Source organism: Lampetra fluviatilis, chromosome 54 (assembly GCF_964198595.1).
Source record: "Lampetra fluviatilis chromosome 54, kcLamFluv1.1, whole genome shotgun sequence".
Taxonomy (NCBI): domain Eukaryota; kingdom Metazoa; phylum Chordata; class Hyperoartia; order Petromyzontiformes; family Petromyzontidae; genus Lampetra; species Lampetra fluviatilis.
The window spans coordinates 4,247,303-4,261,054 of NC_136328.1; the positions used below are offsets into that span (position 1 = coordinate 4,247,303).

The window sequence follows — 13,752 nt, forward strand, 5'->3', positions numbered from 1 at the left end:
TTTACACATCTTAAAAATGCACAGCCCACTCCGGCCCATTTAGAACAAAAAAAAAAGAGGGCACCGTGCACCTCGCAGGGACGAGCGAGGAAACGTGGCGCCCACACGCACAGGCAAAATAATTTTGAGAGTCGCACCGACACGAGTACGCCCCCCCCCCGTGCTCCCTGCTGGTTCATCGTTACTGGCCGCCGTTAAAGTCCCCGGCGAGGCCTTAGTGGTGGTGGTGGTGGTGGTGGAGGCGTCAGCAACGTCGTCCACCGTCGCGACATAATACGGGACGCCCCGACCTCCCCAAACCCCACTGCCCCCCGCCCCCTCCTCTCTCTCACCCCGAGAGGAAAAGCCTCAGAGAGCAGCCGTCTTTTTGACGGAGCGCACACGTTCGTTTGTGCAGTTCAGTGGATTTAATGTCTCTGGGAAACACAACGGCATGAGTCGAGGCCCACCGTGAGAGCCATCATGAGGGCCCACTGTGAGGCCTACCGTGAGGCCCACCGTGAGAGCCATCGTGAGAGCCGTCGTGAACCGCTGCCGTTTGCTGGGAGGTGACGCCGCTGGGACATGACGGCAATACGGCGGTGCTCGTTGTGCCGCTCACTCCGGTGACCGGCACGCGATTGCCAAAGAGGGATTGGCACAATCCTCTTAGGTCACTTGCGGCCTTCCGTGCGGATTGACCGGGCGACGCACGCACGATTGCGCGACCGCCCGCTCGGTCCGCTGTCTCGTTGTGGATGGGCGGGTGGGTGGCTTCCAGGCCGCGTGGTTCGACGCCACGCCCGGCGTCGCGAGCGGGGGACGTGTCCGTCGATGGTCCCGGAGCTCGAAACTGGCGGCAGAGTCATGGCTCGTCTTCTCACGGAGGTCTCGGGAGCGCGGTGCACGGGTGGCGAGCGGCGCGCGCTGGTACCGCGTCCCGTCGGCGTTGGCACCAGCACCGGTTTCTGCGGCAAAGTTATTATTATGACAAATATAAAAATCCAGAGAGGCCTTAAAGAGCTCCCGGGCGTTCGTCTCCGGCTGTCGCGGCGACGGACTCGACGCTGGCAGGATCTCAGAGCGGTGATACGACGTCGTTTGTGTTGACGTGGATTGGTCCGTTTAATCGAGCGCTGCTCGCCAACAGCACTTGCCCCAACAGTCTGTTAAGGCCGCACACGAGAGGAGTCATCATCTAGCGAAAAGTTCGCGACGTCAGGTTTTTTACGCTTGTGCATCGTGGGAAGAAAAAAAAATCCCTTGGCTGAGAAAGAACAAAACGTTTAAAACCACCTCAACAAGAGCCAAGCCCTAAAACTCAACGGTTTAAAAAAACACACACACACACCGTCAGCTCTCACCAACGTCCAGCTTCAAAAACCGCTCGACAACGAGCGGTGGGAGCCACGCGTCGCTGGCCGCAAGGAGACTCCCGACGGCCACTGGGCAGCACGTGGACAGCTTTCCCCTCTCGAATCGTAAAACGGTGCGGACAGCCGCACCTCGGATCAGGACGCGGCACCGCAACGCGCACCTCGAGGGTCCGCGCCTGCCCAAGCACCTCGTCCGCTTCGCAAACCACACGCAACCCGTCGAAAACCACCGCCGGAGCGTTTTTCCTCCATCGAAAAACGACGAACGCTACGGGCCCGACTCCCCAGGTAATGATCCTCGCGCGCGTGTATCATTACAATTGGCATCGATGAACACATTTGTCATCTTTTAAAACAACGAAAAAAACGTCAATTTTCAAAACTACTATTTCGTATCGCGATCATCGCGCGCTCGAGGCGACCCCTTCTCCCCCGTTGAGAGATGTTAATTATTCTCATTATTATTGTTATCAAGGTGGAATTGCATCGGTCAACCCCCTGGGACGTGCGGCGTGACCATGAGTTCGCGAGGGCCGCCACAGTAAAGTTGCGCGATTGCCGGGCAACGTGTAGAGAGACCGGGGTGGCTACTGCCCCCTGACGGCGCATGGCCCCACCTCGCCACTTGGCGCCTGCCGACCGTGCCCAACTGCGCTAGCGGTTCACAGCTAGCCGAGTCTCGGCAGCCGCCCCGCGCTCACGCCACTGCCGCTGGAGGAAACGACCTTAACTGGAGGAGGTGGAGGGGGGGGAGGCTGTAAAAAGACATTTGGCCTACTCTTCCACGCTGGCTGGATGTCTTGGGAATGCCCACACTACTCTTTACCACACCGCACGCGAGCTACCCAATCGGCCAACTGGAGCTGTAGCCGTTTAGATAGCTTCGTCGACAAGAGATGAAAGGGTTTAAGAAACCTGCACTGTCGTTTCAACCGACGCGTCGGACGGAAGAACAAATGGAACTGGCGCTCTGAAGAAGGGCCATTGCCCGAAACGTTGCCGATTTTATTTATAATTGACACCGCAGCGTTGGTTGACAAATGCGTTGAGTTTTGGTTTGTCGATTGTTGCTTGTTTAACAACTCCATTACGTCATTAAGTCCCCGATACTTGCTAAGGAGGGCCGGTTGGCCAAAATGCCAACAACTCCCTTTTGCCAGAGCGGCTTCCAAATAAACCCCATCAACTGTTCGGGATTAAGCTGCTATCCATTGTTTAAGGGCACCGAAGCGGCAAGTCCAGGATTTCATAAAAGCTTAATTTAGTCTCTTGCCGGTAATGGGCCTATCGGTAATGACATCCCAGGCCGATTGATGTCCCCTTTTCTGTGGTGAAATCGCTCACCGTAAACCAACCCCCCCACCCACCCCCTACCTGCCCGCCCCCCCCACCGTGCCGGTGACATCGGCGATGATGGGTCCCGGTCTGCGAGCGGCGCAAGCGACGAGGCAGAACGCCGGATTTTTCATTTTCTTTTTTTACTTTACCTCGGCAGAGATGTGACAGAGTGGGCACGTAAAAAAGAAAACAATAATTAAAATTGATTTAAATTTCCCCCCAACCCCCCGCCACCCCCCCCCCCGTTTTACTTTGAACGTCTCTTAGAAAATTAAACAAAATGAATAAATAAACCTGGCCCTCGACCGAGCGCTCGCCGCCGAATACTGATAATGCACGCGGGTGCACGTACGGCCACACGTACAGCCGCGTCGTCTCGCCGCTGTCGTGCGAGCCCCCCCCAACGTTTTGACGCTCGCCAATCAAACCCCCACCCCCCCGACCGCCTCGCCCCGGCGCAGCGTTCCGTCTCCCCCACCTAACCCCCCCTCCCCCATTCCTTGCATTAATCACACCTGGGCCCCAGCACCCAAGAGCGGCGGTACTTAAAACTGCGACCGTTTCCGTAATGCCCGTGACAAACGTGAGCTCCGTGCCAATGGCTTACGAACCGCAGCTCCCTTAACTGCTAACTTACTTCTGCAATGACCTCTAACCTCTAATCTTAGCTCTAAACACTCCCCCCCCCCCCTCCACCACGATCTCCAACTCCCACAATCACCAAAGCCTAACGTCTCGGCAAGCCTCATCCCCCTAACTCGTACGTCTAAAGTTAAAAAACGCCGTGACGACCGACCGCTTAACGCTTAACCCTCCCCACGAATTCACACTCGCTCGCTCTCGCTCTTCCTTAACCTTTCCTTCCTCAGAAAAAAGAAAACCCCCAACCCTAAAAAGGGTGGCCGCCCATTGCCGAGCCGAACCAACGAAATGCACCATCGGTGTTCTGCCTGTCAGGCTCCGAATGTCGGTGCTGCCGTTCCTTGAGGGCAGCGGCGGCGGCGGCGGCGGTGGTGGCGGTGGAGGAGGTGGTGGGAGTTGCAGCGGTCAGTGTCGCCGGTGGTATCGGTGGTGGTTGTCGAGGATGTGGATATACGGCGGCGGCGGTGGTCGCCGTGGTGGTTGCGGTGAAAGCAGTTGCGGTAAGAGGAGGTGATGGTTGAGGAGGTGGTGGTGGAAGTTGGCGGTGATGGTTGAGGAGGTGCCTTTGGGTGGTTGAGACGTTGGTTTGGGTGGTTGAGCAGATGATTTGCAGTGGTTGAGGTGGCCGGTGGTGGTGGTGCTTGAGCAGGAGTTGGTGGTGGAGGTCCTTGAAGCGATGGAGGTGGTCGAGGTGGTCGATGGTGGAGTTGCCCGAGGAGCTGGCGGCGACGATGCCTCGAGCCGCGTCACTTGTGCACGTTGAAGAGGGCCCCGACGGTGAGGCAGGCCCCGACGGCCGCCAGGCCCGTGATGACCGTCTTCAGGGAGGGCCACGCCAGCGGCTCGTCGTCGTTGGCGCCGTGAAGGCGTCGCCGGGCCAGCCCGCCCCCGCGCGCGCCGTACAGCGACACAAAGGAGTCCTGGCACGTGCACAGACACACACGGGTGACGACCGGGAAGAGAGAGGCGCGCACACACACCCTGCTGGGTAGACAGCGGTGGTGGCTGTGCAAATGGGGAGAGGCCAATCGACGTAGTTAATCGGTCCCCAAATATAGCTTCTAACAGACTGTGTGGAGGTGTGGGGGCAAGTGCTGTTAGCGATCACCTATGAGGGCCGGCAACGGCACACGAGGGGGGTGGGCGGCCAACACCACGCCCGGCCGCCTTCGTCTCCCCAGTGGCGACGTTTACTACGCACCGCACCAGGTACTCATTTGAGGCTGGGGTCATGCTAGCGGGAGGCCCAGGGCCAGTTAAGATAATCGCCGCCGGTGCTGGTGGCCGAGATTGGCTCGCTGGGCTCGTAGAGCGGCGCGCTAACTGCTGCACCACCCGCCGCTACCTAGAGAGGGAGGGAGGCGCGCACACGCGCACACAGGGAGGTACGCACGTGTCGTAGAGATGGGCACACACGCACGAGCTCACCGAAGCGGACCATACATCCAGGGCTAAACAGACATTCAGAACTCAAGCCTTGTTTCCCGAAGGGGGGGGTGGGGGGAGCGGCCGGGGGAAGTGGGCTGGCTCAGCACGACTTTAGCACGGCTCGGCTCAGCAGTGGGAAAAAAAAAGCGAGCGAGGGTAAGAGAGTCACAAACAATCAGGCGGCTGCGGAAGCTGTTGACCCGGCTGCCTTTGGAAAATAGGGCTGACGAACAGGCGTGACAAAGTGTAATTACGGCCGACGTCGTAATCACAAAAACAACGGCAATCGCCTCGTCCGCAACACACCGGGGACGTTGGTTGCGACACGCGGAAATTTCACGTTTCCACTGCAGGCATGAACACACCACTACTACTTTAAACCATTTTAATTTTGACAGTTAAAGCCCCAACGAGCTTTTTAGCTCTTTTCTCAGAAGCGCTTTTTTTCTTTCCAAAGTGATCTGGCTGTAAATGATAGCTCAACAAAGTGGCTTATCGCGTGGAAATTCATAGCAGCCAAAAACCCCTAAACGCGTGACGTTGATTCTCAATGTGGGGGGGGGGGGGGGGGGGGAAATATCTACACGCCCACGGGGAGGAGAGACACGCAAACTCCAAATATACAACAGGCGTCAGGGGCCGGGTTTGAACCCATAACCTTCTGCATACCAGACGAGGGAGTTAACATCTTCTAGCCACCGTGGCGCCCACACGACGCAGAAAGCAGGAATTAAGAAAAAAGGTTTCGGCTCACCCTCACACCACCCCGCCGTGACGACCTCATGTGAACAAACAGCTGGCGCTAAATGGCGTCTGCAATTACGCGACAATTGACTGAAATTGCAGTGTGATGTTTCACGGCAGCATTTAGTCACAGAAGACAGAATGCATAGCCGACGTTCTCCACTCGTCCAAACATTCCCCCCCCCTGCACGGCCTTTCGTATGGCCCTTTCGCGAGACACCGGCAAAAGGCCAACACGGCACACAAAGGGGTTGGTCTGGCACGAACCACGCCCGGCCGCCTTTGTCTCCCTAGTGGCGATGTTAAAACACCACACCAGGTACTCATTTAAAAGGTTGAGATGATCTAGGGGAGACCCAGGATCAGTTCAGATAATCATCACCGGTGTTGGTGATCGGAAATCGAACTCGGGTCACCAGGTCCGTAGCGAAGCGGGCCAACTGCTCCACGACCATCCCACACATCAACAACAACCGCCGTTCGCCACTAAGTGGCGGTGACGTCACCACGGCGCTTGTGCCATACTAGGTGCACCGTTCCCCTTGCACACATCCGGGCACAATCGCATTCCTCTACGCGAACACAGTCAAATTATAAACACAGTGAGAAAGCTAAATAAAGAATTAAGCAACACTGCAGGTGATAGGACAATGACCACATTTCCCGGAATGCGCGGCCCCCCCCCCGCGCCCACCTCGTAAAATCTCAGAAACTCATCCGGATTGAGCCTGGAAAGCGCTCGGATGGGCGACCGCCACATACAAGCACACAGGTGCTTTCGGCTGCTGCGGGGCATTGCCGTGAGCAGCACTGAGAAGTGCCGAAAGATCCGTTGTACTCTACAGCGCTGTGCTCCCCGCGCTGGTGAACGTGTGCCAAAGCATGGTCAAATAACGTCGGAAGGCCCTCATCCAGCAGTGGAGTGACAAAAGGGCTGTACACGTACACATGTAGGGCCACTCGTATGCAAAACAAAAACAACGCATTTTGGCACTACGGTACAAAGCCTACTACTTTCTAGGTTTGAAGCTTTCGTGACTGCAAGGATTCATATTCTTGGGTTTTTTCGGTAAAGTCACGTAGGTTAAAAATTAAAATTAATAAAAGTAAAATAAAAATAAAATAAAAATCACGACGTTTCGGAGGCAACACAAGCTTCCGTCTTCAGGTGGAACCGTCACAGCACGATTGCTGTATCAAGTAAATGAGTACTACTTTGATAAATACGGCAGACGATTTAAATCCGTGCGTCACCGATAGCGAACGCAACCAGCCTGGCGATCGGACAGCGCTTGTTTATAACGAGCCTGACACTGCTGGCGAAACCCACAAGGGGTGAAACCGATCCACAGTTTTCTCGCTAAAACTCAATGCTTGCCCAATAGGCCGATGGACTGAACATGAATTTTAGTCGTACGTGGAGACACAGAACCAAATTCATTACATGCGCTTCAATTGTTGTCCGGCATTAAACTTTTCACTTCATATTCAAAGTGTTATTTATATATGTACATTTTTTTTTGCGCAAAAGTAAGCTCAGTTCACAGCCTGGGTGGCGTGGTGCTTTGAATTCAACTCAAGTATCCTTCCCATCGCTCGCAGGTTTACGGGCAAAGCTTTGCTTATATAAATCGTAGCGTTGTCGTTCGTGCAAAAATCGCGTGTCTCACAATCGCCGCGGGAGCGCACACAACAACCACCCAAGCTCTGGGGTCCTCTCTATATTTAAAGATGGGACTAAAACCAGAGCACCCGGAGAGAACCAACGCGAGCAAGGGGGGCAACACTCGATCCCATGGCGAGCCAGGGGTACGGTGCTCCTCCTTGACGCCCACGGGAAGGGATTTTCACAACGTCTGTGTGCGGTGATCCGCCAACCCTAGCAGCCGCCTCCACACTGCTAGATTGCTGGCAGCCACGTGAAGCGGTGGCCACCGCCGCCCAAGCTAAATCTAGGTGGAATTAATTGGTCGCTAAAATTAGGTAGGATTAACAAACACCAAAATGGAAGGTGGTGCTGCTCATAAACAGCAGGAAGGTGCGACGCCCACATGACCCGTACGCCGCTCTCGGCCTATGAAACCCCGCACCGTGGTTTCAACCTGCCGCGCCGGGAGATTGAACCGGCGATCTCTCCGCGGTGAGTCCGGCGGGGCGACCACGAAAGCGCGACCAAAAACAAAATTTCATCAGCGCTGCTTGCCCCTTGGACCGGGGATCCCAGCTGCTGGCATTGGTAATGGCCCAAGTGATGATGGGCAATAAAAGAAGCTTTAGTTGTAACTGGACGAAGAATCCCATGAGCTGTGAAGTTTCTTTCAAGACACTGTGAAAGGGGGGGGGGGGGGAGCGATCATCATAGGCAGAGGCGAATGGGGAAGTCTCAAACCAGGACTTGAACCCGGGCGGTGGGACGGAGGAGGGGTGGGACCTGCCGAACCTCGTGCCGCGTTTACGGCAGCCGCGCAAGCGCGGAGCCACGACGGCTCTCTGGCACGACGCGTGGACTTGACTTGCATCCCACTGGGATTTTTGCACAGTGTTGGTGTACGGTGCTTTTTCTGCAATATTTTGCTGTCTTTTCTTGGATTTTATGTTTGCACATAGTCACTATAAGATGTTTTCTTGTTCATGTTTTTGTTTTTTGTTTGTTGCGGTTGCACCCGATTCAAGAGCCGAATGGCTCACAGGGCTATACCTGATAAATGAACTTGAACTTGGAGCCGCATGGCGCTCGGTCTTCTTCTTCTTTCCCATGGCGGCTGGTGTAGGTGCGGAGCAATGACTGCAATGTCACATTTCAGGTGGGTCAAGCCCAGATAACAGTGTCCGGAGCAGCATCGGAATGTCTCTTCTTTGTAATTGTGGATCTGGCATTGCGTCGTAGGGTCTCATCTAAATGGCCACAAATCGCACCCACTCCTGGAGAGTTTTTTTTCATTTTCCATTCGTGTATCAGGTATCCGAATCTGCTGCCATGGGTTTGTGCAATGGATGCGATTTAGGGTGGACCCTCAACTTTGTGGAAGATCAAACCCCGGGGATGTTCTGCTTTGGGTCGCGCTCTGTGACGAATCTCGACGCTTTCCCCCCAACACACACCGACAGCTAAAATAGAAAAAGCCACGCAAGCGAGTCGTGGCATTTCTCAACGAAGAAACGCTAAAAATAAGCCGCAAGAACGCCGACGTCATTTTGATGTTGTTTTGATATGCAAAGCACGCTGGGATTCCGGCGCATGCAGTATGTCTTGTTGACGGTACTGATACACATTTGGCTCCCCGATGCGCAGACGTACATCATCACCACCAGTCACCGTCGACTCGAAACAATCCTCGATTGGGGTGATAAAAAGATCTGGCCGTTTTTTCCAACAAAGATACAGATTTCCCGTATAGCCTCAACAGACTGTTGGTGCAAGTGCTGTTAGCGAGCAGCACCTATGAAGGCTGGCACAGCACACGAGGGGGTGGGTGGCCAACACCACGCCCGGCCACACACACAAAAACCCCCAAAGATTATATCACGCAAGGCTGGCAATGCCAGAGTCATTGACTGTTGTATTATAAACGTAGTTCTCAGCCATCGTAAAAACCATCAGTCTGCTTGGCACATCCATCCCATCAAAGCTGCCATGGAATGGCTGTGTTACTAATCTGGCTAAGGAGGTACAGAAGAAGTTTGGCGAGAATAAGGGTTTCCCCGTTTTTCTGGCAACAAAGCACGTGTGCAGATGTTAAAACACCAAACTGAAACCTTTTACAAGGATTCATGTCTGCATTAACCACAATACGTGTGGTCAGAATGCAAACAAAAAACGTACTCTGAAAATATATGCATTGTCTTTGAAACTGATTGGTCCACACCAGAGACAGCTTTCTTTTGGGCCTAGTCTCAAACGGTGTTAGACCAGAGGACGCCAAAAGGCATCCTCTGGTCTAAAGGCGTCCCTCTGTTCAGTATTCATCTTTAACTCCAAACAATGGAGCCGAGTGGAGTTCAAAAGAACTCGCAAAACACCTTGAGAAAGACTCAACGCAGACGATCCCCTGGGGTTTGATCTTCCACGAAGCAGCTCGTGGTCCACCCTGAACCGCATCCGCTGCACAAACCGTGGCAGTAGATGCGGATACCGGATGCCCAAATGGAAAATGAAAATCTCTCCAGCAGCATGCAGCTGTGGTCATCCAGAACCGACCGCCAGAGGTCGCAACCGGGTACCCGATACCCGTACCCTACCCAATACCCGGCTACCCGTACCCGGCCGGGTACGGGTACCCGTTTGCGACCCTGGTGTGGCCGGGTACGGGTACGGGTAAGGAATCAAAACCCGTTTGCGACCTCTGCCGACCGCGCAACGTGTGAACGACGCAACGTGTGAACGACGCAACGCGCCGAAATCCACAAATATAAAAGGGGACATCACGGCGATACACCACTCGGCTGCTGCCGACTCTGTTATCTGGCTTGACCCACCTGAATGTGAAATTCTAGTAGTTGCACTGCACCTACATGAGCCGAGACTCCAAACGATTACCACCGCTGCCATGCAAAAGCACAGATTCGCCTAATGTTGGGGGATGCTGTTGCCTGTCACAGTTGCTCCCATCTCACTGGAGAGAGAGAGAGACAGACAGAGGGACAACCACGGTGCCACAGGAGGCACACGTCATTGCGCTTGGGGCTCGTCATTTCCTCGGCACCGGTAACCTTCTCCGTACCCCCTGACGACGATGACGACTTAGGGAGGGAGGGATTCTCAAATAAACAGAAAGAGCCACGGCACCTTCGCAGCCTGGCCCCTGGAGGCTAAAAAGGATTTTGAATATTGAGGGCGTTTTGTACTGCGGCCCCACGACTCATCCATCAATCTGTGGGTTTTTACCCCCCAACATACAACCGGTGGTGCTGAACTCGGAACGAAATCGTCGCGTTTTGTGGCGGGTTCAAAGGACACGTCTTTCCGACAGACCTGTTCTTCACCTGAGGACGGGTGCTTGCGTTGTGGCCGAAACGTCGTGAGAATGATTTTATTTTTTATTATTTTATTATTTCCCTTCTACGTGACTTTACCGAAAAAACCAAGAAGATGAATCCCTGCAGTCACGAAAGCTTTAAATCGAAATTTGACACGTTTATATTTACGCGATCTAACCCCCCCCCCCCCCCCAAAAAAAAACCCTCTATTATGAAAGGAGTGTTATTTGACACCGGGTTATTTGACCAGGTCACACTGTCAGTCTCCCATGCTCAAAAGAGCACGGGGAGGAGGAAGTGGTGGGGGTCGGGGGGCGGGGGGGTCATCTCCACTGTTGAGTCGGTGGAGAAAACTCCACGTTCCTATGGCAGGGGCCAATCTCTCTCTCTCCGTCTCTCGAGGGAGCTGTTGTGGTCCACCAACATCACACGGCATCAGCGCCGTGTGATGCGGTGCTGGTGATGGATATCACATCCCAACGATAACTAAACTATAAAATATATTTTTTTAACAGGTTAAGGCCCACTTGAGCTATAGAGCCCTTTTCCAGAAGCGACCTGTCCACATACGATAGCTCAATCAAGTGGCCTATAGAAAAACCGAAGCACCCGGAGATAACTCCATGCGACCACGGCGAGAGAGAGAAAGAGACACACACACAAAGTCCAAATATAAAGCAGACCGTCAGGCTCTGGATCGAACCCAGCACCTCCAGCATACCAGGCATTTCTCACGGCGGACGAAACGATGAACGCGTGTGTCGAGTCGTCATCGCGTGTAATCGGTTTGTGAGATCACCCCCTACCCCGCCCACAGCCACTGGAGGCCGCTACATTCACCGCCATGTAAACTTTTAAACCAGAACAGATTCTGACGGATCAAACCACGAGACGCCTCCTCCCCCCCACCCGAATCGTGGGGAGAGAGAATCATTACAATGAGTAACAGCCCTTTAATCATTATTTTAATCCATGGCCTCAATCACTGCAAGCTTTACTGGAGACAAAGTCTCTTTGCTTTTGGTGGCAGCTTTAAAATACAGGGGGGGCGTGGGTGGCATTTCAGGAATGTGTCCCAACAAAAACACTTTGGGCAGGGCTGCACTTAGTGAGCCACCAGCAATCCGCGTGGTGTGCGGTGTTGAGTCATAGGTTACAAAGGGGGCGGCTGGAGATGACACAAGCGGGGGGGGGGGGGGAAGGCGGAGGCTATCAGCGTCCACTGAAGGTTCTGCGTTCGAACCTGGGTATCGGCCGCCCTCGATTGGAGCCGTGGAGCCGATATGGTCTCACGCACGAGACATCACCCTTTAAATGTGGATGTTGCAGGTCATTGATTGGATTGTACGTCGAACTTCTTTCGCACACCTACGTAGCCAAACGGGCTAATTGGGGGGGGGGGGGGTGTTCGGGATTACACGGGCTGCGCAGATGAACAACGATTGGTTTTGGCTGCCAACGGACAAACTTTTGCACACAGGGTGGCACATGGCTCTCTCTCTCTCGCCCACCCGCCCCCGCGCCCCGGGACCGTCCGCCGACACGTCAGAGGTCGCAAACGGGTTTTGATTCCTTACCCGTACCCGGCCGCACCAGGGTCGCAAACGGGTACCCGTACCCGGCCGTACCCGTACCCTACCCGTACCCGGCCGGGTACGGGTAGGGTACGGGTATCGGGTACCTGATTGCGACCTCTGGGATGAAGCCGTGTTGCAGGCGCGGGTGGGTTGATTCTAGGAACTTGAATTGTGAGAAGAGACAAGACGTTGGGAAATGAGTGACAAACGGTTACTCACCAGGGTCGCAAACGGCTACCCGTACCCGGCCAGGTACGGGTAGCCGGGTATCGGGTAGGGTACGGGTATCGGGTACCTGGTTGCGACCTCTGCGACACGTGCGGGGGCAGCTTCTTCGGGGGGGGAAAACGTAAATTGTTCGCGACGGGCTACAAAGGGCAGCGCTGCCCCCCGAGAAGTACACGGCGGAAAGAAGCGCACTGCAGCACAACCGCGGAACGCATAAAGCCGGCCGTGTGGGATTAATACCGCGGGTCGCACCTCCGCTTAGCCGGCCGGCTACGTGCGGTGCGACAGAAATTCAGCACACGGACCTAGGGCCGGGCGCACGCACCAAAACTACCGTTGTCAAGGCAAAAAAGGAAGTTACGGAGTCACGGCCGATTAATTGCATTCGTCACGTGCCAATCGCACGACGAACACATTTCTACACGGTTACACCACACCTTCTCGCCTCCGGTCATTCAAGATTTGCTTTCACGGGGGAACAAAGTAAATGCCGCATCATCACCGTCATCAATACCGGCGGGGGCCGAGGTTCAGGGGTTGGAGGTGCCACGGCCGCCCTGGTGAATGCTGCGGGTGCATTGATCATAAATAATAAAAAATAATAAAAATGATATTTTACACGTGTAAAGAGGTGGGGCATTCATTCTGTAGATCCCACCGAAGGCGATACCGTGTATGGAAAGCCGGGAAATAAGAGCCTGCAGGGTGAATGGGCTAGAAATAGGCAGTAGGGAGGGGGGGGGTAAAGTTTAACGAGGGTAAGAGATTTTGAAGACTGGATTTAAATATCACTAAACGATTCCGATCGTCTTCTCATTAACAAATCGTTCCAAAGCTTGGGAGCTCCGCTGGCACCAAGCCCGACGACCAACGCCAGAGAGCGGAGCCTTGACCTCGCGTACTCCTCCGAAGAAGAAGGCAATCCGAAGACCTCGGGGACCTCTCGTTGGGAGAGTAAACACGAGTCGGTTTCCTGGATATTTTGCAGGGGCTATCCCATTGAGAGCCTTCGAGGCGAGCAGGCGGATCTTCATTGTACCCCTCGATACTTGATCGGTGGTCAGGGTAAAAGGCGAGAGAGCAGGCGTGTCGATGCGCCGTCTGCCTCGTCGGTGGAAGGTGAAAGATCTCCGTGACGGAATTCGAAGGGCGAGCAGAGCAGGCCATTTTCTCCCCGCCACCTTCACGGTCCAAATTTTGACAAATTTGGAAAAGTCGGGACCGCAAGCGTCTCGAAATATGAGAGCAGGCGGCAGCAAACATCACCCCACCCCCGCCACCCTGGGACTGCAGACCGACGTGCAGGCTTGCGTCTGTGAAAGACGCTGTCTAGGAATGGCGCAGACAACCATGCAAACCGACGATTTGATTTCGATCAAGAGAACGCCAAAAAAGCTCGTGCACGCTCACACACTATAAAAACACTCAGCTAACCAGGTAAGGCCCACTGAGCCGTGTCGCTC

The 13,752-nt window shown here is 54.5% G+C and overlaps 1 protein-coding gene across 1 annotated transcript in view; it reads right to left on the reverse strand.

Annotated features, from left to right (window-relative positions):
* Positions 1 to 3,166: 3,166 nt before the first annotated feature.
* Positions 3,167 to 13,752, reverse strand: part of LOC144949628 (bcl-2-like protein 2) — a 52,103-nt gene continuing 41,517 nt past the window's right edge. Inside the window, exon 2 of the mRNA XM_078879602.1 lies at positions 3,167 to 4,255. Coding sequence (XP_078735728.1) covers positions 4,082 to 4,255 — 174 coding nt within the window. The 3' untranslated portion in view covers positions 3,167 to 4,081. The remainder of the gene's footprint in view (positions 4,256 to 13,752) is intronic.